General features: G+C 45.6%; 1 protein-coding gene across 1 annotated transcript; it reads right to left on the bottom strand.

Moving 5' to 3' along the window:
* BATF (basic leucine zipper ATF-like transcription factor) lies at nt 1-27,577 on the bottom strand. The gene is made up of 3 exons (XM_022576515.3): nt 27,319-27,577; nt 24,918-25,022; nt 1-6,934 (listed from the first exon to the last, which is right to left on the bottom strand). Exons 1-3 carry the CDS (start codon nt 27,379-27,381, stop codon nt 6,725-6,727), a joined length of 378 nt encoding a protein of 125 aa, XP_022432223.1. The 5' UTR covers nt 27,382-27,577; the 3' UTR covers nt 1-6,724.

Here is a 27,577-nt window from a genome sequence, read left to right as displayed (position 1 = left end):
AGGTTCTGCCCTCATAGAACCTCATGGTCTAGGAATGGAGACAAATGTTAGCCAAATAACCACACAGATATGTGTGAAATTTCAGTCTGTTAATGGCTATGAAGGAAGTGTGTGTGGTGCTATGAAACCATGTGATAGTTGGAATCGGATCTAGCCGAGGAATCAGGCAAAACTTCCCTAAACCAATATTTGAAGAAAAGGTAGGAGATAACTAGATGAAGGGGGAGTACAGGATGAAGAGCGGTCAGTTGACACTGAACAGCATGAGTAAGACTCTGAAGTTGGAGGGAGGACAGAGAACTGGGGATAGGGACAGAGGCCAGTACAGAGGAGATGAGGGTGGTGTGAGATGAGCTGGAGGATAGAGGAGGTAAGATGTCCAGGGTCCCATCAAGGATTTGGGTCTTCACCTTAATAGTCACCTGGAGTAACTATTACACCCCAAACATGCCCTGTGCCAGTGGGCAGTTGATAAGCATTTGATATGAATAATGCTGACTTCACTCAGAGAAGATGCACTAATAGGGATGGGGCGGGACTTGATACGGATGAGACTCTTAACCTAATTTCACTGCTCCAATGCACAGCTATGAAGAGCCAATCTCCACAGCTGATCTATGACTGCACCAGATCATCTGGACATGCTTCCAGATGGGGAAATCAGATATGTTGCTTTTCACTTTTCAGACTTGTATGTTTCTCTAGAGAAAACAGAAAGGGGAAATTTCAGAGATGCTGCTGGGCTTCCAAACTTTAGTATTTATACCTTATATTTCCCGGCTTTAAAAATCTAAATCTATCTATCTAATCTATATATATCCATATATAGATATGGATATCTAGAGAGAGAGAGAGAGAGAGAGTCGGTTTTGGTCAACATGGAAGTTTTATTCATCTCTCTTTTACCCCTTTCGTATTCAATGCACATTAAAAAGCAACAACATAGAAAACAGAGCAAATATTTACATACTGTGTACATTAACAGGTGATGTTTCCTAATCGACTGTAGTTTTTAGCATGTTTCTTTAAATCATTTCACTTTATTATGAAAGTAAATTTATTTGTAAAGGAAGATGTATATCATTATAAGAAATGGAAAACCTCTAACCTTATTGGAAAAAACATATATACTGACTAAAGTAAATAAGTTTTATCCGAGTATCATTTAAAATCATCTTGCATTCCCGGCAGGCCCTGTGGTGATCGAGTTGAACTTTGAAAAACAGGTAGAATTTCAAAAAACTAAGGTGGCACAGTAAAGTCATGCATCTCATGCCATTTCGATCAGATTCACCTCATGCTACTTATATGGGAAACAACAGGGAATCTTATTAAAAATGAAGACTCACTTAAAGACTGACTGAAGAGATGATAGAGGGATTCTAGGCAAAGGAAACAGCACATGAGCAAAGGCTTAGCGAAAGGAAAGTGCAAGATATGGTCAGGGACACGAATTTTTCAGCCTGGCCAGTATACAGGGTTTGCTTCCAAGAGAAGAGGGATGGACAAGGGTGCCAGGGCAGGTTAGTAGGCTAAGGTCTAGTGCTCTGGAAGCACAGTGCTAGCTGCAGGGTTTCTCTCTCTCTTTTTTTTTTTTTTTTTTTTGGCCACGCTGTGAGGCTTGTGGGATCTTAGTTCCCCGACCAGGGATTGAACCCGTGCTCTTGGCAGTGAAAGTGCCGAATCCAAAGCACTGGACCGCCGGGGAATTCCCTAGCTGCGGGGTTTCTCAACCTTGGCTCTACTGACACTTGGGACTGGATAAGTCTTTGTTGTGGCATCTGTCCTGTGCATTGTAGAATGTTTAGCAGTATCCCTGTCCTCTACCCACTAGATGCCAGTAACACTTGTCTCCCAAGTTGTAACAACCAAAAATGTCTCCAGACATTGCCCAATATCCCTCGAGGGACAAAATCACCCTGAGTTGAGCACCACTGACTTGGGGTAATGGTTTAAATTCCTTGTTTGGTTGTTTGCTTCTCTTGGCTCCTGCATTAGACAGACTAAGGTAAGCGGCATTTAATACTGCTATGCATAGTGGCTTAACCAAATAAACTCTTATCCACTTTCAATTAAAAGAAACCCAGAGACAGGCCTTCCAGAGTTTGTATCATCACATTTCTTCAGTATTACCAGGGATCTGGAATCTCTTTTCCTCCTTTGTATACATGCTTGTCTCATGGTCCTAAAATGGTTGCTCCACCTCCTACATTGCACCCACCTTCCAGAAAGGAGAAAGGCATGTGCCAATTGAGACGGCCCCACCTTTTTTTTTTCCTTAATATTTATTTAGGCTGTGCCAGGTCTTAGTTGCGACATGCAGGATCTTTGTTGCAGCTTGGGAACTCTTAGCTGCGGCATGCATGTGGGATCTAGTTCCCTGATCAGGGATCAAACCTGGGCCCCCTGCATTGGGAGCATGGAGTTTTAGCCACTGGACCACCAGGGAAGTCCCGAGATGGCCCCACCTTTTAAAGAGCTTTCCCATAAGCCCTACCCAACAATTTCTGCTTATATCTCATTGGCCTGCATCACATGGCCATCCCTAGTTGCAAGAGAGTCTGGGAAATGTAATCTTGTTAGCTGGGCACGCTGCCTTCCTAGACAAAATGAGGGTTCTGCAGTAAGGGAAAAGGGGAGAATGGCATTGAGAGGTCAGCTGTCTGGTCTCTGCCACTGCTCCTAACCTTGACCTCTCGCCAGGAATCTTCCACAAGGAGGCAGACAAACTTCCCAAGCAGCAATGAAATTTGCTTCTGTAAATTTCTCCTCTAAGAGGGGGCTCTTTATCTCTGCCTGCTGGTAGATTGTTTAAACCAGGATCAAGTTTTTATCCATCTTCCTGGAAGTAGATTAACTCAAATCACACATCAAGCAGTTGAGAAACAAGATTTTCAGGAGGGATACGTCTATATTCCTTTCCAGCCCCCAGCCCCCAGTCGCCTGGTACCCACACAAGGCCAGTGCGGTAGCCTGTCATCCACATGGCAAGAATTCCATTACATACACACTGGCTGCCAAGACTAAAATGCCCCATTAGGCATTGTTCCTTTGGGCCAGGCATTACTCTCCTTAGGTACCTCATAAAATGCCAATCCCCTCTGCCAGAGATAAAGATGATTCAATCTTTCTCACCTTAGTGTTGGTCTTGGTTCACCTGACTATCCTTTTCCCCCCTTGGAATTCCTGAGCAGCTTGGGGGCACTGAATCCTGTGAGGGAGAAGGAGGCCAGGGCAGTACATTGAGCCAGCCTGTCTGTCCTGAAGAGAAGTGCGGTCCCCAGCTGGCTCTGCTCCTTCACTGTGAAGCCACAGCTGCAGCTGGGACATTGGCTGGCGGTATGAATAAACACTGCTGGGAAGTCTGGGTCCAGCAGATGGCAACCCCATGACCTTTGAGTTGAATTTGCCTCCCTTTCTCTCCCCACCCATACTTCTCAACCTGAAGACAAAAATTCTGGCTTTCCTGTCATTTGTTTTGACACTAACTTGGGGAAGAACACTGCGAGTAGGAGATAAACAGTGAGACGGCAGGTGGGGAAACAAACATTCCCCAGGAACCCCCACGTCAAACTGATAGACAGCGATGTGCCCATATCTTGCTGCACAGAGCCTTCCCCTCACCTGGGCTTTCCACGGAGACATCGTTAACCTAGATCAGAGTGACAAACTGGCAGACCTCTGCAGGGCCACCCTCAGACCTGAGCAAAAGAGGCCCCTGCTCTGGACTCCCCACATTACAGGGACTCCCCTCCTCCTGCGACACCCTTCTCATCGGGCCAGTAGTCCTGAGGACCAAGGGGACATGCCTACCCAGAGCCCTCTGTTCTCTTTAGACCAAGCTCCATATACCCAGCAGATCGGAATCCCCTGTCCGTGCCCCTGAGCTGGCTTCCAGCAGCTGTAGTCCTCTTCCCTGGATAACTCTTTGCCAGAGTAGATCAGACACTGGAACTGACGGGATGGTGCTGTGGGGGAGGAGTGTGGATGGACCAGTTTTGTAAGCTGGTATGTCCACCAACATGCACGTGAGGCCGCTGAGAAGCCAGGGGAGAGACGAGAAGAGAATAGGCTGCAGTCTGGGGGCTGTTTCTCCCTGTGCTTCCTGTACTGCCCTCGGCAGCAGGGGATGGAACCGAGGGGCGGCTGTCTGCTTTAGGCAGGTAAGCACTCACTCCTCAGTTTGCCACACTCCCTGCCACTCCCAACTGTCCTGCTCCCGGCGAGTTTCATGTATTTATAGTCCCTGCCTGGGCCCTGGAGGCATTTGTGTGTCACTGGTCCACCAGCCTAAGGGAACTATCCCTGTCATGGGTAGGAGGCTGGGACAGAACCTGGATGCTGGGACGTCCGTGGTCAAGGCTCTGGAAGCTCAGACCTATCTGCAGCTGCCCCTCCAATTTCCCTGTGCGGCAATGAAGTCAGCTTTGGCGCTCACCCTAGACTTCTACAGCCTCTGTCAGACTGATCAGAAAGGAGAAGTGGAACTGCCCCAGGTCATTAGAAAGTAGAGAATGAAAGGGGAAGAGAAGTCCTTCCGAGAGATGGGAGCCACACATGTGAGCTCTGCATTTCTGGTTCTGGCTCTGAATGTCATCTGAAGATGCTCAGTACTGGTCATGTGTCTTCTGCGGGGGTTTCTGGGGGGAAATCACAGCACTAGAGCAGGGTGGGGGGAGAAACATCTCTGATTGGAAGGAGGCCCATGAGAGGCCTGGTGCAGGTAGAGCTAGCTGGAAAGTTCCGCTTCCTAAGACTAAGAAAGAAAAATGAATTCTATTCAACGCAGGCCGCATCTGAAGTGACCATATGCTTCTTTGCTTTGCCTGTCACAACAGGGGTGGGAAGGAGCTACCCTGAGCATCAGCTACCAGGAGCCAAGCCCTAAGGAAACTGATGAGAGAGAACCTCCTTGCTGTAGCCCCTCATCACACACCCAAGTCTACACCGAGTCCGTGCACTGGAAGGGGAGCCTTATTTACCAAGTTTTGTTGGGAGACAAAAGGTTAAAATGCAGGATTCTGCACTGGAAGCAATGCTGATCCTTGGGGAAGGTCTTCTGGCCTGTCTCCAACAGGGCTCTGAGCCCACTTCCCGTACTCTGGGCATCCACAGGCACTGGCTTCAGGGGTGGGCAGCCCAACGGTGGCAGTGTGCCTTCAGAGGCTCTTGGGCTGGACTCCTCCCATAGTTAGGCTGCAAGGAAGTCAGATGCCCACGTGCTAGGACACAGCTTTTCCAGGCCTCCGCAGAGTTTAGTAATCACACTAGCACAACATCGGCATAATCCCAGGGGTTAGGAGACACTTGGGCAGGGGAGGTCTAGAGCTGAAACCTTGCCTCAAGCCAACCAGAGCTGTTGGTGGGCAGGCTGAGGAGGTGCCGGCACAGCGGAGCTGGCCTGTTCCTCTCTCCCTCCTGTGCTCACCAAGACGGCCACCAGCAGGGGTCCGCGGGCAGTGGTAGTCCCACTGAAGGACCAAGGGGTGAGATGGGGAGGCTTCTGAAGGGGCTGCATCCGACACCTTCCATGGTGATCCCTGTCGCTTTGGGCCCCAGCTGGCTCGGCAGGGGCCATGTGTGTGGGAAGGCCCTGCCATGGCTCTTGGGGAGTGGTGTGGGTAAGGCCAGCGGGCACTTAGCCTGGGGATTTCTGAGGAGCAGGTGGACATCAGAGCAGGGGAAGCAGAGCGCACTGGTTTCAGCTCTGCCAGAACTCGTGGATTTGAAGCCCTGAAGATAGCCCTGTGTTATCTGAGCCACTGCTGCCCTCAGACTGCTCAGAATGGCAGCCTGTGGAGACGGCAAAGTTGTGTGTGCTTTATCACAGCTTCCCAGGGGAGGTGGTGTCCCCAGCAGGACATGTAGCGCCTGTGCCTCTGAACCACATGTTGCCCCACGAGAGCATGAGGAAAGCCTCGCCTTCACGTGAGGTGCTCCTTGTGCTGCTGGAGTTCCTTGCGTGGGCCCTGGCACGCAGCATCCTCCAGCGCTGGCCGTCTGGCCGGGGCTGAGTCAGTGCTGTCGTGGGAGGCGGGAGTACCAACTCGAATGACCATCCCACTCCACAGCATCTGGCGCTGGTCCTTCTCTTGTCTAAAGAATGACCCTAGAAACGTCTAGACAATCTAGAAAGCATGATGCAATGAGGAATGGAAAGTGAGAGGTCACAGTGAGGTGATTTGGGGAGGAAAATCAAGAAGATGCCTAGAAGGAGAATTGAAGATTCTTTGAGAAAAGCCAGCTTCCCAAGTAGATTAACAAGCCATGGAAAAGAAGCAATATTAGCTGAATCTCCGGAGCTTTAAGGGCTCCTGAGGCCAAGAACCAAAAACGATCCCAACCCCACAGAACTTAAGGTTTCAAGCCCTGGCCAGACTGGTTTCTTTTAAGACATTTATTTAGAAAAATAACCCTTCCCTACCCCTCCTCCCTCTGTGCCATGGGACTTGGGCGTCATGCTTGACGTAGCTCTGGATCCGGCCTCCCACCCACGTGAAGGTCCAGCCCACGCTGCCGGGCGGTTGGCCACAGTTCGGGAGGCCGTTCACACGTCCAGCAGCTGCGTCCTGTGCTCCATCCCGGTCCAGGCCTCCGCCTCCGGGTCTCCGGGTCGAGAGAGGGCGCTGAGGGACAAGGGCCGCTGGCCACAGTCTGCGTGCCCCTCCCGAGGCCTGGGAGCAGCCGGGGCTGGGGGCTCCGCTCTCTCCCGCCCTCGGGAAGCTCAGGGCTGGAAGCGCGGGGAGCTGACGTGAGGCTGGTGGAAGGCGTGGGCGCTGTACACCACCTCGGGGGGCGAGGGCGCGCCGGGGGCCAGCACCGAGCACAGGGGCTCGTGGCTGCTCAGCACCGACGTGAAGTACTTCACCTCCTCCGTGAGCTGTTTGATCTCCTTCCGCAGCGCTGCATTCTGTTTCTCCAGGTCTTCACTCTCCTGCGAGCGGAAAGGATGGGCGTTGCAGGTTAATGTCAGCGCTCTGCAAGATTGCGGGGGCGGGGCAGGGGGGCGTTGTGAAGCGGGAGTCTGCGTTAGATTTTCACTAGCACAACCATGGAGAAGGGCATCGGTGATTTTTTCTGCACATGCGAGTGTGCATGTGTGCATATATATTTGTATGTGTCCTGTGTGTGGATGGGTGCATCTATAGCACACGTATATTTGTGCATGTATATGCATAGCTTTTAGCTTGAACCATATGAAATTGCTACTTGTCTGTTTTGACCTATAAGAATGGCGGTTTCATATGGTCCCAACTAAGAGAGATGTGTGTGTGAAGGCATGCGTGAATTTGCATGTGTGCTCCTTTGTGTGCAGGTGTACATGCATAGATCTCTGTGAGTGTGTACGAGGGTTGAGAGCGGCAAGTATATGTCGAGGGAAACCGGCTGGGAGGCCAGAGCCCAGCAAAAATCAAAAAGAGTTTGTGAGACCGTCTTAAACTACTTTCAGTCTTTTCCTCTCTATGTTATACGGTGTCTTCTCCTAACGTTACCATTTGCATTTAGTCTTACAAATGGAGTCCATGGTTAATTGTCTACTTCACCCAGGTTCTAGAATGTTTAGGGTCTTTCTAAATAGTAAATAGTCAAACTCCAGCACAGCATTCGATTCCACGCCATTCTGCTCTTCCAGCAGCTTGTTCTGTAGTACTCTGGGTGTGTCCCAAGCACCTGTGCTTCCTTTTTTCCAGAAACACCTTTCCCGTGTTGCTTAAGGGAACCATCAGATAGCATGCTAATCAGAAAAACTCAGGGTAAAGAGTGCTAATTACTGATCACATCATTAATTAATCAACAATGACACCCTGGTAATTAGCATTTACTGGAAAACGATCCCACCTTCAGAAAACCCAGGGGAATTTCATGTCCAATATGATTTTAAGGTTCACATTCCTTGACTCAAATAGACCTTCTGGGCTAATCATTGGTACCCACAGAGGAAGGAAAAATAGCACTGGAGATGCAAATAAATTACATTTCAGTTCAAAAAGCGACCTAATATTTGGAATTCAGATCTTATTTTTCTAGTTCTGTTTCACTTAGGTTAGTATTTTCCAGACTTGCTGTATCATTAGAATTAATCTGAGGGCCTGATAAAAATATAGTTCCAGGCCCTTCCTCAAATCTAAAGGTTTGAACTCAGTGGGTTTGGGATTTTCTGTGAATTCTGGGAATCTGAAGTTTTAACAAGTGCCCCAGATTATTCTGATGATCAGGCAAGTTTGAAAACAATAGATATTAATGTTAAATATGGTAATAAATTTATTTTAATTATTCAAGCACTTATTAAGTGCCTGGCCTAGAGTATGAACTCAAGTGTTTGTTGATTGGCTGCCTGATGACATCAACGGCTGGACCAGAAGTTGACTCAGAATTACAGTGGGGAGTGAGCAGATGTGAGATAATTTGACATTTAAAATTTGCCTTAGATAATCCATTAGGAGCATGAGCTACAGGTTAATGAGAGCTAGTTACACTGCCAATTGCCCTAACCCATGCACCTGGGGGTTCTTTTTAAGTGGTAGAGGAGAATGTGGCCTTATCCATCAAGCCAGATTCCATCCGTTTGTACAGAACAAGTGTGAGCGTGCTCAGCCTCAGCCTGGCATTTCCTGTATGTGGCACTGAGCTAGAAAATGTGCCTAGGTCGGTACAGAGAAAACCCCCATCTCTAAAATGGGGTGGGGGAGTTGGGATACCAACAGCCATGATGATAGAGTCAGGGGCATGGGCTGCCGCTTCTGCGGGGTGTGACCGGCTCGTTCATCTTACCATTTGGTTGTTTCCGGGCACATCCCAGAGAGAGGGCATCCCCTCTTTACCAAAAGGTAAGATAAAGCAACACATGAGACCGGGGGGTGTTGGTAAGACGGGAACTGGGGGCCGGGAGTCCTGGCCCCTTCCTCTAGCCCTTTTCCTCACCCCCTCTGAGAGTTTCCACTGGTGACAACATTTACTGTAAGTTCTGTGCTCCAAAGAGCCTGGGCAAACCCCGAGGCAGAAGGGAGGGGTGGGGTAGGCGGGCCGCAGGGACCAATCGCTCCGACCTTCTCTCCGCCTAGAGGCCGGCCCAGCTTTCGGGAAGTGACAGCGGGCTCTTCCTCCCTCAGCGAGCCCTGCTGAGCTCTGGCTTTCTCCTCTCCCTCTCCCCGCCCTCCTGGGAGATCCCAGAGCGCTAGGAGAGCATTCATAACCGCCACCGCCTCTAAGTAGAAAATAACCAACTGTGACAAGAAACTTGTCTTTACCTTGGGAAGCAAGATTGCTTCCCGCCAGAGCCCCAGAGAAAGCAGTACTGCCAGCCCAGGGGACCTGCCGCCAGCCAGACACTTAGCAGAGGAAGAGTTTGACTTCACTCGCAGAAGGAAGTGGCTGATCTGGGGTTTTCATCCCTCCACATCCCCACCTGCCACTGCTTGGTCCACTCTGACCCTCCCTGGGGCCGTCATGCTGTGGAAGGGGCTCTCACACGGGGACAGATGGCAAAGGTGGCCATGGGAGCAGCTCTTGACCCAGAGGTACCATGATCACACCCCTCTAATTTCCCCCTAAATTCCCAGTGGGGGCTGGAAACCAAGAACTCAGGGGGAAAAGGAAAGTAATGTTTAGAAAGTAAATTTTGGCTTCTAACATGCATGTCTTCTCCTATGATGGGGGAGGGGTGAGCCAGCCCTTGGGCTTCCAAGTAACCTGCTTTTTACTTTTTGGAATTCATTTAGGCACTTCAGGCTCCTCACAGTAACCCTCTGAGGTGGCTATGCAAGGCCAGCAGCTATTATCCCTACTTTACAGATGAGGCCAACTGAGACCCTGGGACAAACCTATTGCGCATACCCCCCAAAATTATCACAGGCTGGTGGCAGCAGCTCCTAGGGCAAAGGGCTATAGATTCACCTCAAGAACCTACTTTCTCAGAGGGCCAGAAACTTTGAGTGATTGATCCAAAGCCCCATAACCATGTAGGTGCAGAGCAGGGCTGGGCTCAGGGCTTCCCCATCCTCAGCCCTATGCTCCTTTTAACACACCCATGGCTTCTCCTGAGAGACTTCGTGACTTAGGGTCTCTGAAGGTCACTAAGATCAGTAGCCTTCCAAGAGAAAGCTGGGTCTTGCTTTGGGTGATCCTTAAACACAGTACAAGAACCCTGAGTTGGTTACACTCTTCCAATCACAGAGCTGATCATCGCCTCCTGACCTGAGTTGGGAGGGAATCTCCTGTCCAGCTACTCTGTGAGAGGGTTAACCCGGGGCCAGACCTTCCCCAGATGCACAGTGAGGTCCGAAATACGTGACAATGGTGGGCTCCATCAGTTAACTGTGGACAGGGGTCCTGGTTCTGGTCCTGGCTGGGTGATCCTCGGTGACTCCCTTTCCCACTCTGAGCCCCAGTTGCCTCACTTTAAAACAGGAAGACTGGACCAACACAATGATCCTCAGCCTTGGTCACACGCCGGGATCAGTGGGATCCCTGGAAAGTTTTAACAGTATTGATGCCTGATTCTGATTTAATCCGTCTGGGTGCACCTGGGCATTGGGTTGTTAAGGGCTCCCCAGGGGATTCTAATGTGCAGTGAATGTTGAAAACCACAGGATTAGAAGATCTCCAAGCCCTCTGCAACTCAAATATTTCAGATTTTAAATTGACTACCTGTGTATATTAGCCAACTAGAGCCTCTAACTGTTGGGAAGGGGTAGGTGTGTTGGGAGCAGAGGTACATAGACTCAATTTATTTGAGAAAGATTAGTAGAAACCAAAATTTTAAAAGAATAATCCAGTTCGATTTAATAATAACTAACATTTATTGGGTGCTACCATGTGCCCAATTACATAATTACAATTATCATTATATTTAATCTTTGCAAGAATCCTATGTGGTAGATAATATTATTAGCCACATTTTACAGAAGAGGAAAACCTAAGGTACAGAGAAGTTGAGTAACTTGTTCAAGGTCACACAGCTTGTCAGTTGCAGCACCAGTGCTTGAACTGAGACAGTCTGGCTTCAGAGTCTGTGCCCACCATGCTCTCTTGCCTTTGAAGTCTGTTTAAATCTTATGATATCTGGTAATTATCTCCTGTGAGGCCTCAGCCTGGTTGACTTTCCAATTTCATCTTCCCTCTTTTCCCGCCTCGTGCAAATTGAGTTGCTAATGTTCACAATTCACACTCACCTGTGAGGTTACTTGATGCCACCCCTACCAGGAACCACAAGCAGCTTGGGGGTGGCTAAGGAGGAGGCTTCTGGGGGTGTGGGAACATTCTGGGAAATTCCCTAGTGGAGGGGCCAAGTAACGGGTCACTGTAGAGCGCTTGAATGATGGGGAATCCCCAGGTGGGTCCCTTACCCACAGGGAAGCCAGTTGGGACCAAGGCTGAGGACAGGCCCTGACCCAAGGCTCTGGCAGGGACTCTCCAGGCCTTCTGAGCAGGGCTTGGTCCTCCTTCCTGCCAGTTCTGGTTTGTGCCTTGACCTTCTCCTTGAATTTTCTAATCACACTTTCCAGAAGGGTGAAAATAGTCCCTGTGTGTTTCCTCCTCAACAGAACATGCAGTCATTTATTGGCAAGGTGACCTTTCAGCTCCCACCCACACTTCAATGCGAGAGTAGTGTGTCAAGCTCATGTCCCTCACACCCAGTTATTTGTTCAGTCTCCAGCAGTTTTGGACCCCTGTCCCCCATGCAGACATAGGGTGGAGCCCAGGTTTCCTGGAGGAGTCTGTGAACTGAGAGGTAGGGCACATCCCAAGCCATAGTGGGATCTATGCCTACCTTTCCCCTGAATCCTGGGGAAATTAACTCCAACTCCTGTTCCTCACCGGATGAGAAGAGAAGAGGAATCACTAAACCACAGGTCTTTGCACTGAATAATTCTGGAGAAATCTTCACGTTCATACCTTAAAGCTGAAGCTCCAGGGCCGTCAGCACCTCATCATGCACTGATGTTTAGCCACGTCAGCCATGCCCTTCAGGCCCCTGCCTGGGTTCCTGTCTCCTGTTCTTTGGCTTTCGGGGCTGTGATTTCATTGACCTCGTGTGTGAGAAACACTGTAGGTTGGCTCACTCAATATCTGTTCCAAACTCCTTCCCCCTGCTTTCCTCTAGAGGGGCTGGGAAAAGAGTTCCTCAATTACCCAGCTTCCCCTGCAGGTAGGTATGACCATGCGACAGAGTCTGACCAATAAGACATAAGCAGAAATGGGGGGGGTAGGGGGTAGGAAGGGAGGGGACGAGCTTCTCTCCTCAGGGAAAAAGGCAGAGCTTCACCAGACAAAGGCTACCCTCCCTGGACACGGATTGATGCCTGGAGGTTCAGCAGCCATTTTGCAGCCCTGAGGATGAAAACTCATCCACATACTGAGGACGGCTGTGCAGAGAGAAAGAAGGAGCTTGGTTCTTTGACGACATCCTTGCACTATCCCTGGACTGTCTACTTCTGAACTTCTTAGTATATGAGAAAAATATAAAATACAAATGGTGACTTGTTGATGCCTCTGTTTGATAGTTTTTCTATAACTCATAGCAGAATGCAATCCTGACTGGTACCTCAAGTTAGAAAGGTTATCACTAGCAAGTCAATTTTGAAAAACAAACAACTAATAATTGCCATCAACATCAAGGTTTGAATTGTTTGTTTTGTTTTAAGCTGCCGGGCCTCTGAGACAGACTGTCTGGTATATACCCACATAATTGCCCCACATTCACTCCACACATTCCACCACACGCACCTGACAGGCTTCAAATGTCACTGCTCCCTGATTCTCAACCCTGGCTGTACACTGCAGTTGCCTGAAGAGCTATAAAAAAATCTTAATTCCTGGAGCTTCCCTGGTGGCGCAGTGGTTGAGAGTCCGCCTGCCGATGCAGGGGACACGGGTTCGTGCCCCGGTCTGGGAAGATCCCACATGCCGCGGAGCAGCTGGGCCCGTGAGCCGTGGCCACTGAACCTGCGCGTCCGGAGCCTGTGCTCCGCAACGGGAGAGGCCACAACAGTGAAAGGCCCGCGTACCGCAAAAAAAAAAAAAAAAAAAAACTTAATTCCTCGACTTCACCCCTGACAGGTTCTAATTTAATTGTTCCAGACTGGGTCTCAGGCATCAAGATTAAAAAAACACTTCCCAGGTGAGCTTAATGAGCAACTAGCTTGACAATTATGTTCATAGTGGATTCCTCTTTAAAATAATATAACAATATAAATATATACAATGTTTGATTTTGTTAAATTTATTATATCATGTTATATATTTATATATTTTTATTTTATTAAATAATTTTATTGTATAACATAGTATGAATAATATAACTATAATATAAAGAACTTTAAAGAAGGAGGAGGACATTTCTAAGTCAAAAATTTTTTCTAAAAGTAAATGACTGGGTTTCCCTGGTGGCACAGTGGTTGAGAGTCCACCTGCCGATGCAGGGGACACGGGTTCGTGCCCCGGTGTGGGAAGATCCCACGTGCCACGGAGCGGCTGGGCCCATGAGCCGTGGCCGCTGAGTCTGCGCGTCCGGAGCCTGTGCTCCGCAACAGGAGAGGCCACGGCAGTGAGAGGCCCTAGTACCGCAAAAAAAAAAAAAAAAAAAAAAAAGTTAATGACTGTTCAAGGTAAAGAATCATATTTGGTGAAAATTTCAAGTAGCCCAGGATAGTTCATTCTTACAGAAAGGTGAGAGGTAAGGCACTTATTGGAATCTCATTAATGATAACTTTATCAAATTAGTTGTCCTTTAGATTGTTGAGCTCCATGAGGACGGGAGCTATCCTTGTCTTCACTGTTTTGTCCTCAGTGACTGGGACTATGCCTGGCACATAGTAGGTGTTCAGTAAAATCATGTTGCTTGATTGCCAACTTGGAGTCTATAATAACTTACTAAAATCTGAGACCTGCATTTGAAGGGTCTGCTGTTTGTGATGTCCATGAAATTCCCCAGGGAGTGCTTAACCAAGCATTTAAGTACTTTTATAGCTTCTACTTTTAACTCTAGGATAGTTACAAGAGAGTGTAAGATATTCATTTTCTTAAAAAAGGCCCAGTCAAACCCCTGCTTTTGTTCCCCAAACTGAAGCTATGGAGTGGGGACAGCAGAATCACACCACTGTGAGAACCCTGCCTACAGTTTCCCTGGCTTGAACTTGACCTGTCTGAACCATACCAAGCAAAGGAGACTTGACCAGTGGTGGTGAAAAGCCCAGCCAGTGAAACCATTAGTGTTCTTTTTTTTTCTGGCATGTGGGATCTTAGTTCCCCGACCGGGGATTGAACCTGTGTCCCCTGCTGTGGAAGCACGGAGCGCTAACCACTGGACAGCCAGGGAAGTCCCTTTGTGTTCTTAAAGTTCATATAAACAACTGGAAAGTAGGGCATATGTTTTCATATATGATAATACATCTAATATCTTTACCTGATTGATTTATAGGAAAATGCCAGCCTCTCTGCATTAAGCAAATAAAGTCTTCTCTCCAATGCAAAACAGACAAAAAACGCACTATTGCTTTGTTTTTACATTTGTTCTCTCATTAACTCTCAAACAGCCCAGTGAGGTGTAATTGCTTCCCATTTTGTAGATCAGAATTTAGCTTCAGATATATCTGCCCCCACTCTGTCCCCACTGAATCTGAATTCATTCTGTTGACCCTCCACCCACCCCCCACCCCCAGTCTGGTTCCTGCTCCCTGCAGCACAGTGGCCTTTGTTCCTGAGTTCCTCCTCACACTCTCACAGTCCCAGGCCCCACAAGGCATCTTTCTGACCCTGACAGGCCCCTCACAGTTTGACCTGAAGTCTCTGCAAGAGAACATCCTTTCCCCAGATCTTCCCAGGCTCCTTCTCTTGACTCGTATTTGATCTCAAATGTCAGGGCCTCAGAAAGACCTTCCTTGATCACTGTCCCCATCCCTGTCCCTAAGTCACTGTCAATATTGCACTATTTGGTTTTCTTCAAAGCCCTCTTCCCTTTGTGTGATTAGTGAAATAATAAATAACGATTGGTCAGTTGATTTTCCAGTCTGACTTCTGGTTGAACGTAAGGTCCCTGAAATCAGGGACTTAGTCTGTCTTGTCCCAGCTGAATTCTCAGTGCCTAGAAAAAATGCCCGTAGGAGGCATTTCACATATACTTGTACAGCAGAATGAATTATTTCTGCTGACGTGAGCTCTAGTACTAGGAATATGGCCTTTGCTTTTGTCATTTTCTGGACCTCCCCAAACTCTTAGCACTAAGGCATAGTCTTGTGCCAGCTGAGTACCTGGAAAATATGTCAGTTACAGAGTTATCTAGTGCAGGAAATTGCATTTTGGTACCAGGAATCTAGCCCCCTCTGCTTGGCTCTGAAATGTATTACTACTCTTGAATTTTCCTAAGAGCTTTAGGTCACCCTCCTTGGTTCCCCTAAATCTAGTGTGACCAGATGTTTACTGGGACAGTCCCAGTTCATAGCTACCATCCTAGTGTAATTTTTACTAGTGCCTCTTTTCACTCAAAAGTGTTCCTCTTTGGATGATAAATGATAAGATCTCCTACCAAAGCCTGCCCCCCAAATTCTAACTCAATGATACCCTCTCTGTTCTCATCCTCGATTTCTACCAGAATTCACTCAGTGCTCTATTTGATCTTTTTTTATGTTTTAAATAAAAAATATACAGTATAACTAAAGACATTTTTTAAAAAGTATACCCACCCATGATCACAGTCCTCTAAACGTGACTCTTTTCATTTGTATATGTTGCCATCTTGTCCTTTTTAACGAACATGGATACTTATTTTTATAAAATCTCAGAGTACATATACAATTTGTATTTTCCTTTTTGTCATAATTTTGTCATACTTAAAAAATCACCATAAGTGTTCTTTTAATGGTGACATCAACAAATAGATGATCCACAATTTACTTAACATGGCTTTCTAATGTTGGACATTTTGGTTGTTATTATAAATAATGCTGCAGTGAACATCTTCCAGTTCATTAAGTATTGCTGTAAAAGGGTTATGTAATATATACAATGTCATCGGCAGTGAATGTATATATTAATTTTACTACAACTTCGTTGGGATTTAGGTGTTGTAATTTTAAATAATTTATTTTGCCAACTAACTTTTTGAAGGTTTCTTAATTTCATTTTAATGTTACAAGTTATCAATTACCAAGAATAAGATTTCTGCATGTCTATTTGCTAGTACAGCATTCTCAACCAAGGACAATTTTGCCCCCCAAGGGAACATTTGGGAAGATTTAGAAATATTTTTGATTTTCGCAACTAGAGGGGTGAGGTCGTGCTACTGGCATCTAGTGGGTAGATTTTACATTTTACAGTGCAGGGGGCCAACCCCCTCCCACATACACAACAAAGAGTTGTCCAACTCAGAGTGTCAATATTGCTGAGGTTGAGAAATCCATAGTGTATATTGTTTGCACAATCAGAATAGAAAATTGGGTTATTTTCATTTTGGTAGGAAAAAATGTTACGTAAGCTTTCTGTTCACAGCCTTTGCCCACTTATCTATTGGAGTCTTGATGTTTTTCTTAAAAAGAATGTTCTTTCTATAGTATAAATATTAAATCAAGGGGACTTCCCTGGAGGTCCAGTGGTTAAGACTTCGACTTCCAGTGCGAGGGGGAGCAGGTTCAATCCCTGGTCGGGGAGCTAAGATCCCACATGCCTCACAGCCAAAAAACCAAACCAAAACACAAGCAATACTGTAACAAATTCAATAAAGGCTTTAAAAATGGTCCACATCAAAAAAAATTCTTTAAAAAAGAAAATATTAAATCTGAAATTATTTAATTTGACACAAATATTTCCCCCAATATGTCATTGTCCTTTTGATTTTGGATTACAACTCTAAGACCTTTTTAAAATAAAGGAACATTTAAACTTAGCCCCTCTCAGCCTGGGACTCTCTACCTTTTTCGTCTCTTGCTGTGTGCTTGGGTTTTGTTGCTGAAGAGTGCCTAGGCCGTTTACGTGTCCTAGTTAATGGCCTACTTCTTGGCTCACCCTTTGCAAAAGGACATGTGAGGGCAACACCATCTGCTGAGCAAAGTCCTGTTCAGCAAAGTGGCACAAAAACAAAAGCAAGAGGTGGGAAGGCAAGAGGTTTGGGTTCTTGGGTGTCCTTAAGGAAGACATCAGTGTCCTCACTGGTAACACAGCAGGGTGACCTAGAGTATCTCTGAGTTTCCTTTTCATTCTGTGATTCCATCAAGAATGGGGTATGACTATAGTTTTTGCTATTCCCTCCACAAGCTACCATGTGGACCCATGGCAGGATCCTCTACAGATACCCCACAATCTGAAGGGGATTCTGTCCTGTGGAATCAATCTATGGAACCCCTTAGGACTCAGAGGGCCAGACCTAGTCCTACAGAGGAGACTAAGGAAAACCCCAGAGCAGCTTGGGGTTTAGAGAGACTCCCTCATCCTTTCCAAGAGAAAGTGGTCTGGTAGCTGCTGATAACAGCTTCATGAAGACTTCAGCTGAATGGGTGTCGTCAATTTCTGACCTGGGACATGTAATCCCATTTAGACAGAAATTCCTTATAATGCCAAGACTGGTGAGAAGCTGACCTCCTTTCAAACATGCCTCCTGACCATAACCATACTGACTCATTGTCAGTAGGACAAGCAGTTAGGGCTGGTGAATTCCTTAGTGTGTTTTTCCTTCCCAAATGAGAATAGTCTAATTTTTTATTCTGATTTTTTAAATGGTATACATTCATCATAATAAAAAGAATTACAGAAAAGTACCAGGAATAAGGTGAGCTATTCAAAATTCAACCGCTCAGAAATAACCATTATTATCATTTTGGAGAATATTCTTCCAGACATCTCTTTATGCATGCAAACATGCCCTCCAAACCACAAATTTTACATCAGCGGAATTATACTCTGCATACTCTTTGTCACTTGCTTTTTCTCTCAGTGCTATGTAATTGACATCTTTCTGTGTTGATAAATACAGATCCACTTAGTCATTTTTATTGCCAGCATAAAATTCTAGCATATGAATGTGTCATAATATACTTAGTCTCCAGTAGTTGGGTATATGTCCAATTTTATAGTATTGATAAAGTGTTTACTGTTCACAAATAATGATGAATTGAGCATCTTTGTGCATCATTGTTTCTTCAAATTCCTGTAAGTGGAATTGCTGCACCAAAGAGCAAGATGTTAATAGTTATTGCTACACAGCTTTATTTAAAAATGGTCTCAATGGCTATATCAATCTATTGCTTAGAGACACCATTAATTTCTCGACTAGGCCTAATGATGGAGGAGGAAAAGTGTCAACTTTGGAGGATGTTGCTTAAAGAACAAGAGAAAAAAATTCAGGAAGAGATTCAAGGAGGATCAGTTAGGGAAGATGAATACATCTTCATGTGAGTCCAAAGGAAGAGGCTATGTTGCCTAGTGGTTAGGAAGATGGGCTCTTCAGTCAGACAGACCTAGTTACAAGATGTATGACCTCAGACAAGTTACTTAACCTAATACAATTAATATGTTTTTAATAAAAAGAAGTTCATAGCAATAGAGGCCCAAGAGAAATGGCTCTTTTCCACAGAAAGTTCACTGATTTTACACTGAGCTTCTTTAGGGTGGAACTAGCTAAAACATACTTTCTAGCTTTTTGTTTTGTTTTATTTTATTTTATTTTATTTTACCTGTGATTTCTCTATGCCAATAAATCTTATGGCATGGTCTCCCAGAGAGAAAAAAAAACTGACGGAATGAAAAAGGACCATGAACAGGCTTCTCTCCCAGGCCTTCCCAGAAAACCAAGAACAACAGTGTCTCTTTCTAAGAAGGCCCAGGAAGTTAATATCTTTGCTGAGCTTCGTTTCCTCCATTACTCAGTTTTCCTCCAATTGTAAATACCTTATTTCTCACAGCAACAGCTTAATTTCAGGCACAATTTACACTCATGATGTTTGTTACATATGGCATTAAAGATCTACCCGGGAACCTGTAAATCTTTTTCTTATTTTAAACTAATGTGAGACTCCTTCAGGAGCCAGCCCCAGGCAAGCACCTGTCCTACCCCCATCTAAGTACCTGAAGTTCCAGCCCCAGATTTGGCTCTGTTACTGTACTTTTCTTTCAGTTCCACCCTCAAGGCCAGGTCTGACTTGTCAACATCACAGCTCTCGGCTAATATTACTGTCTGCCCACCACCCCCTCTACTTTTAGCCTTTTCATGAAAAAAGCTTCTCAACTGATCTCAACTCTCCCGCTAACCTGGGATACAGACTCAAAATCCTTCCTGCTCCAAGGCACCAGAGATATCCTACAATTACCAGGATAACCACACAAATGTAACTGGTCTGTCATCTCTTACTAGCGCTGGAGACCTTAGGATTACTCATTACAAATCCCAGCTGACAGTTGGTTGTCCCAAAGGACTGAGATATTTATGTAGGATGTTCAAGGGATAAAATGTCACAATGGAAGACTATTCAATGTTTGAAATCAAATTAGAAAAGAAATCATCCTAATGCATATGTAATAATGATCAATATTGGGAATTTAAATATCTACATTATAAAAATAAAAGCACATGATAAAAACATCCAAACTATATAAAAAGGTAAAAAAAAAATGCAAAGTATCTCTCTCCTGCTTCAGACCTTTTGTCCTACTTTTCGGAAATATATATCGTTAGCAATTTTGGGGGGAAACCTATTTGAAGATTTTAAAGTTTATACACATATGCACATATGTTTTTCTTTTTATTAAAAATATGCATGGGAGAAAACTATATACCATACTCATACTTTTTCACTTAAGAGTATAGATAATCTTTTCAGATTAGCACATCTGTATATAACCCGTTATTTTAACACCTTCGTGGTATCCACTGAATGAACAAACGATAGTTTATTTGAGTCCCTTACTGATGAATATTTAGCTAGTTTCCAGTCTTTGCTATGACAAACAATGCAGCAATGGTTATCTTTACATGTACATAATTGTGCAATCTGTGGGTATGTTTCTAAACAGACACCTAGATGTAAAATTGCCGAGTTACAGTGTATGTGCGCTTGTAATTTCGATGGACATGGTCAAATTGCCCTCTAACGGAACTGTACCCACTTAGACTTCTAGTAGTGTGTGGTGGTACCTGCTTATCCATCACCTTGGCAACATGGTGTATTAGCAACATTTTTTGTCTTTGCCAATCTGGCAGGGGATCTAACTGTTGCTTTGTCATTTCCCTAACTAAGTAAGGTCTAGCACCTTTTCCATATTTATTTGCCATTTATTTCTCTCTTTCTGTAAATTGCCTATTCCTAATTATCGCTCATTTTTTCTTTTGGGTTGTTGAGCACTTTCTTATTCATAAGAGCTCTCATATATTAAGCAAATATGCCCTTTTTTGGTCATTTGTGTTGCAGGTATTTTTTCCCAGTCTTCACTTGCCTTTGATTTTGCATATTAGGTACTTTGAGCTGTATAGACACTTTCACTTTTCATGTATAAAGATAATGTATATCAATCTTTCCCTTTATGGCTTCAGGGTTTTGCATTTTATCCGGAAAAGACTTCATTCCAAGGTAAATATTTTAATGCTAATTTTTTCAAATTTCTTTAATCTTTTCCCACATTTAATCTATGTGTGTGTTGTATAAGAAATGAAAACTCTACCTTTTTTTTTTTTCTTCAAATGACTAGCCAGTTGTCCCTATTTATTTAGTCCCTACACTATTTATTGAATAATTCATCTTTCTCTCTCTGGTTTGAAATGCCATCCTAGACATTTTGCATCTGTACTTGTGTCTTAGGAACTGACATATGTATTGTGGTCTTAAATTTGAGCTTGCTTGGGGGTCTATTTCTGTGTTCTATTCTGTCCAATGTTTTGTCTTTTCCACGCTGCTTTGAAATCTATATTTGTAATTCACTTTAATATCTTATTCAGCTAATTGTCTCTAATTACCCTCCTTCTTTAGAATTTTCCTGGAAACTCTCACATGGTTATTTTTCTCCAGGTACTTAGAATAGCTAATTTCGTTTTCCTCCAATACCCAGAAGATCCTAGTTTATTAAGATCATATTAAATTAATTCAATTTCTAAATTAACTTAAGGAAAATTGCTATCTTTACATAAGGTATATCTTTCCATTTATTTGAGTGTTTTTTTAATCTCTTAGAATAATTTTGAAGTTTAAAAAATTAAACCCTGCATATTTTTTGTTAAATTTACTCCTTCCTTCCATTTGCTGTTCTTGGTATTATAAACAGAATCTTTCTTCCTATTAAATTTTGTAATCTAATTTGCCTAGGAAAAGTTATTACTTTTTGTGTTAACTTTGAAAGCTGACTGGATTCCTATTATTTTTCTTAGTTTTTCAGCTGATTATCTTGGATACACTTATTAGCTACTAATATCTTTTGAAAGTGAACGGGTCAAGATATGACCTTCTCCTTTTAATCAATGCCTTTACTATGCCTAATGGACTCTATAGTTGACTGTGGGAGAAAAGGAACTGAGTGTGATGAGTGCTGTTTGAGACACCAACCAAAGGAGAATTAAAACAGAATGTGGGAGAATTCCTGGTGGTCCAATGGTTAGGACTCCTCATTTCCACTGCAGGGGTCATGGGTTCGATCCCTGGTCCAGGAACTAAGATCCCGCACGCCATGAGGTATGGACAAAAAAAGACAAAAACAAAGCAAAAAAACCCCACGGAATGTGGACTTTGTTGATAATCACAAGTATGAAAAGAAGCACCTGATTCAGTTTATGTGAGGGATAGTCAAGGCCAGAGATGTTATAACATTGGCATGAGGTTAAACACAGTGCTGAAAGCAGCAACTTCCCTACTCTGCTATTTCAAAAGCAATCAATATACAGTGTTTTGGTGTAAACCACTTACAGGATAGATACTGAAAACGTTAAATAATAGGTATCCCACACTCTCACTAGAGAAACAGGATAATTCTTTTGGTATTTTAAGAGAGATAACAGTGACAAAGTTGAAACCGAGAAATCAATGTTTATCCCAGCATATATGAGGCTAGCACACTAATACAAACTTGGTACTGTACGCTCAGTAATTTCTAAACCCTGGTCTTTAACGTCTTGTAGATGAGTCCTATGGCTATGTCTGAAAGCCAGAGAATGGTTCCAGAGCCTCAGCATGTGGAGACAAGCACAGAAAGGAGTGAAGGGCAAACCAAGCACCCAACCTTAAGAATGCTGGTGGTAAAGTAGAAGGTTTTCTACCTGAATCACAAACATAATTAAGAGGATAATGGATGCAGAAGATGGGTGATTATTGTCTGAGAGGAAATGAACATTTCAGATCACAGCCAAACCCTCTGTTTGACGGTGGCAGATTTACCTGTTGCTGCCAAAAGCTTCCAACCAAAGTCAAGAAACATAAGTCGCATTGGTTGCAACCCTCAGGCTTGCTGTGTAAACTCTGAGGTGTCCTACTCACTGGGCAAAAAGTGAAGATGAGTGCCGGGGTGCTCAAAAGAAAGGAGTGGGGAGGAGTTTGTGTCCAGGTGTGGGAAAGATGCGAACATTCTAGAGACTGAGGCTGGGGGCTTGAGTGTGGATGCGGTGACTACATGACTGGGGGCTCCAGGGACCCCCAACCCCCAGAGATTATCCCAATAGAGCCATGACTAGTATAATCAGATGGGCTAAATCTTCTGGTTCTAACTCTTGTCTTGCAAAGAGAGACAGATTAGTTAGTGTTGAAAACCTTGCCACAGCAAAGAAACATACATGTCACCCTCACTGATACGTCCCCAAGGGGTTGAAGGAAGACCAGGGGGTTGAATTTCCAGGGAGACAGTGGCGCAGCTCGAGATAAGGAAGACTCCTCTGCTCCTGTTAGGAGGCAGGGAGTTCTCTATCATTAGAAGTGACCAATACACTGGGAACCATTTCCGGAGGGTGTTGTAGAGAGTCTCAAGCATCAAACGTGTGTCTGAACTTTCCAGCCTTTAAGAAATCTTTCAGCCCTGAGATCCTGTGATTTATATATAAGTATAAATTCATATACATAAAATCTTAGTTGTGATTATCTTGTTTCTTCTAATAATAACTATTATTAATATTACTCTTATTATCCTCAAAACTTTTGAATATTTATGATATGTCAGTGACTGACACTTGACCTTTTATACGCACTATCTCTATGAGGTAGGTAGTACTGTCCCACTTTCCTAATAAGAAAACTGAGTCTAAGGGAGGTTAAGAACATCTCTAAGGTCTAAGGTGGGTCATACGGATAACAAATGGCAGAGCTGGGATTCAAACCATGTCCTTATGACTGTGGCACTGCTGAGCTATACTTAGTTTCCAGGGTTTTTTTTTTTTAATATTACAAACTTATAAAGCTTATAGCATATTTCCAGTCTTGGGACATTGTCTACTTCTACAAAAAGGTAGGTTTTATCCTTACTAATTTCTATTTATTTGTTCATTTGCTTGCTCCAAAGAATATTGAATTAGAATCAGACTGTGATGGAGACAAGTGAGTGATCATAGATTTTCAAGCTTAAAATAATAAACTGGAGTGTTGTGAGCCCCTAAGCCATAATGAAATCATGGAGAACATATAAGAAGCAGGGCCACCACCAACTTAACATTTAGACTACTGATCACAGTTATCAAAGAGAAGAACAGACTTGGTGTTCATTCATTCTTTCTTTCAATTCAACAAATATTCATGAACATAAAACTACATTAGTATGAAATGGAAGACATGTTGAATACATTTCAAATGAAACACGAGCATCAAATCAGAGATCTTGGTGCAGCCTGCTCTCTGCTTCCTTACAAGGCTAAAAGCAGTATCTTTTTACCTAAAATTACATCTTACTTTTTCTTGACAGGAATAAAACAACTGTTCTTTAACTGGCCAATTACCAGGCTAATCTTTCAAATAACCATAAGCATATTCATTTTTGGTGTCAATTGCCCTTTTTACCATTGGAATGAATTACTGGGATGCCAGAGGTTTGGGAATGGCTCAGGAGGAGGGACGAGAAGGCAGAGTTGTCAGAGGAAGGGCTGAAGGGACGGAAGAGGACGGAGCCAGTGAAATAAGAGCTGGTCGAACAGGGAGCAAATTGAGGGGCAGAGCGAAGAGAAAAGAGGTGGTAAGGTGTGGGAGATGAAGAGGAAGCTTTGCTTTATGAAGCTCACAGCCAGAATTTAGAAACACTGACCAGGATCTTGGACTGCTGGGAGAAATGCAGTTCAGATCACCCAAGGCGCCTGCTCAAGCCAGGGATCAGGGCTTCCCTAGAAAGTGTGAGACTGGAGGCAACTCAACCAGGATGGTGACCATCCCAGATACGTGCACCTGAAACTGTATCTTTCACAGACCCCTTGGGATATCATCAAAATAGAAATTTCAAAATCAAACCTTAATAATGTTCAGAAAAGAGGTATGGGCTGCAGCACCCTGTGGACCTCCTTGTCCCAAATGCAAACCTCAGGGTGGCTGCCCAACTGGCCTCCCGGGGGATGGGACTATATGTGTTCCTAGCACTGTGGGACAATGGGCTCCTCTACACCTTCTACCTTCCTCCCAAAGGCAGTCCTGCCTTCTGCTCTCTGGGTTCATGAGGGATGGAGCTGTCTCAGGCTACCCCATCTCTGAGCATGTAGATCTGCCTTCCACCAGCCTCTGGGCTGCCCACACTCAGCTCCTCTACCCTTCGTGCCCTCTTGGCACTCATTTCTCTTTCAGCCTCCTGGCCCATCCCCTGTTTCGGAATCTTCTCAATGCACTCACAGGAGAGCCTCCCCTCCCCGCCTCACCTGCAACCCTCCACCGACTCCCCCACATACACATCCCCACACAGGCAGACTCAAAGCTATGGTCCAGGAGTCCACAGGCGGTGGGGAGCAACGCCTACCGCTCAAGAGGGTGAAGAAAGGTCTGAACACTCACCAGATGGAGGGTGTCAGCTTTCTGTGTCTGCCTCTGCCTGCTCTTCTGGGCAGCAATGCGATTTTTCTCCCTTCTCTGAACTTTTCTCACATCATCAGATGAGTCCTGGGAAGCAGAGATGATGAGAATTAGGGGAGTCTAACCCTCTCTTCTGAGTGGAGGCAGGCTCTCATGGTGTTTGATATCCTGCTGTCCACCCTTCCATTTCTTCATCTTTACTTGCCCGTCCACCCCGCTATTTACCAAAAGGCTGAACCCAAAAGGGAACTTTTCTCCACACTCTGTTACACTCTCTTAGGTCTCTATAACTTTGGCCAGAAGATACAGGAAGAGGGCAAAAGAGCTTGAGAACTCAATAGGGCTGTATTTGGAAAAAGATGGTTAAGGCGATGAAGTGTATTTTATCACCTCTCCTCTTCAGGTCTGCTCCACCCTCACCCTCTCACTCTTGGCCTAGAACCTTCTTGCTATTTTTTTTTTTCCCAAAACTCTGTTAAGTACCTACTATATGCTAGCTTCTGTGCAAGTGCCTTTTCTCAGAGGTGCTCTTGTTGAATTCCCCAATTCTGTGAAGTTGATACGATTATTTCCATCTTATACGTGGGGGAAACTGAGGCTCAAAGAGCTTGCCCAAGAGCTCACAGTAATCTGAGAGTTACATCTTCCAATGCTAAGCCTGATGCCTTTCCAAGCCACCCCCGCCCCTGCCACCACTACCTTCCTGGTTTGTACCCCTTGTGTCTTCTGCTGTGCCCATGGACTGAGGTCCCTATCCCAGATCTGCCTCTTCTTCCCCTGCATTCCCTTCATTATGCTCAGTGACCTTGATATCCCCCATGGCCCTGAGCACAATGCCTAGTACAAACTGGAGACCAAGAACAGTTTTAATGGTGGAGATTTCCTGGCCGTGGCGGATAGCGGATGGGTACTTAGGAGGATACAGGGAACTTTGGGTGTTCCCCACAGATGGGCATGTGCCCTACTTGGGCAGAGAGGTTAGCTCCGGCTTTCCCCCAGATGCTGCAGGGTAGGTGGGGGAATCTGAGTGAAACCCTTCTGTACCTTCGGCCCTGTCCCCTCTCACGACCCCACAGGCTAGAGGGACACAGTTCCTCGGGCAAGACTCTGCCCACCAAGCATATGTCTCACCAATGTGCCCGATACTTCCAGGCCATTGCAGTCAGAGGGCAATTGGCTAGATAGGAAGGAAGTGCCCTTTCTCTAAGGGGGATGGGGAACGAGGCTACCATGAAAGCCATGAGTAATTTCCTTCCTAAGAAGAGTACAAACTTCCAGGCAGTCTGAACCCCTCTGATACCATCTTGAGCAGAGGACTGGATTGTTCGTCCTCTAGAGGTCTCCACTAGGACTCCTTCCTACCTGCTGCTCTCCTGTTAGATGTTGATGACAGAAGCTTTAGTGTATGTTTACATACTGTTATTTGGGCTGCAGCATTTTGAAAGCCCTCTTGGATATCCAGGCTAATGAAAGAATGAAGTTTTTAAACCACAAAGTTGGATAAGGAATTGTCCTCCACTGATGTATTAGATGAGAAGGAAGAGGGCTTCCTATCCAGAGGGCTGTCGAGGGATGTAGTGAGGAGAAAGCCCCAGGAGCTGCAAAGGCAGCCAGGGTGCCCCCGTTTTTGTTTTCTTGTTTTTGGCAACCCTCAAGCTGAAAACTTTTGAGGTGGAAGTCACAACCTAGACTCCCAATGCTCCCAGAATCTCTACCTTCATCTCTCTGGTTTCCCCAGAGCTGAGCTGAGCTACTAAGGAATGTCTCCAAGTCCCCAGAACCATCTCCTGATTCATTTCCTTCCTCCCCCAGCCCTCTCTCTGCCACCCTTGCTAGCAACAGTAGCCATGCCCAGGAGGTAAGATAGATCCTCTGAGCTGGCACGGGGTCCTGCTCCTTTCAACTTGCTCTTCTGCCACCTTTTACTTTACCCCCATCCCTTTCCTCTCTTGTCCTGCGGGCTGTCTCCTGGGCAACCATCTAGCATTCAGGGTGTGCGTGCCCGTAGCCCGCGTTAAGACTCTTCCTCTCATTTTGCTGCCTTGGAGAGAGATAGACTCTTTCCTCTGAGAGACCAGAGTTCTTTGGTGCTAATTCTCCTCTTGGCTTCCTCGAAAGCTTCATGGGGTGGGACCCCAGGTGAGGTGGAGGCGATACGCACCATCGGGGGATGAGGAGGGCATAATTTGGCAGGATGGGTGGAAGGACGAGGGTCTCCGCCAAGATGCACAGCTTCACTGCAGATCCCGTGTCTTTAGTCTAACTCCTGCCACCAGCCATCTCCTGGCCTTTCAGCCCCCGGGGCAGGCCCAGGCAGCCCGGCCCTCTACCCGCCCTTGCCCGGAGAATCAGAAGGCAGGAGGAGGGGAAGGCAGGACCCTACCTGTTTGCTGGGGGGCGGAGAGCGGCTGAAGCTGGAGTCGCTGCTGTCGGAGCTGTGAGGCATGGCTGCAGTCTTCCGGGCTCTCCACGCAGCCCCTTGCGCCTCTGGGTTCTCCTGTCCCCAGCCGGCCCCCCTTCCTGACTGCTCCCGGGCCACCAGCCCACCCCCCCTCCGCAGGGCCCTCCTCTAGCCCGCCTTGCAGCCACCTCTGACCCCAGCGGCCTCCTCACTCCGGGGTGCAGAGGCTCTGCTCCCCACA

Source organism: Delphinapterus leucas, chromosome 2 (genome assembly GCF_059928025.1).
Source record: "Delphinapterus leucas isolate spDelLeu-1000000601 "Yukka" chromosome 2, BTC_Dleu_Yukka2, whole genome shotgun sequence".
NCBI classification, from domain to species: Eukaryota; Metazoa; Chordata; class Mammalia; order Artiodactyla; family Monodontidae; genus Delphinapterus; species Delphinapterus leucas.
This window is presented reverse-complemented; position numbering and strand designations above follow the sequence as displayed.

What these genes read in the sequence shown, in the direction of transcription:
- BATF (XM_022576515.3), bottom strand. Translation starts at nt 27,381, where the DNA reads ATGCCTCACAGCTCCGACAGCAGCGACTCCAGCTTCAGCCGCTCTCCG. An exon ending in CTCCGCCCCCCAGCAAACAG is followed by an intron (nt 25,023 to 27,318) that starts GTAGGGTCCTGC and finishes TCTGCTTCCCAG; the next exon opens with GACTCATCTGATGATGTGAG. An exon ending in AAGCTGACACCCTCCATCTG is followed by an intron (nt 6,935 to 24,917) that starts GTGAGTGTTCAG and finishes TTCCGCTCGCAG; the next exon opens with GAGAGTGAAGACCTGGAGAA.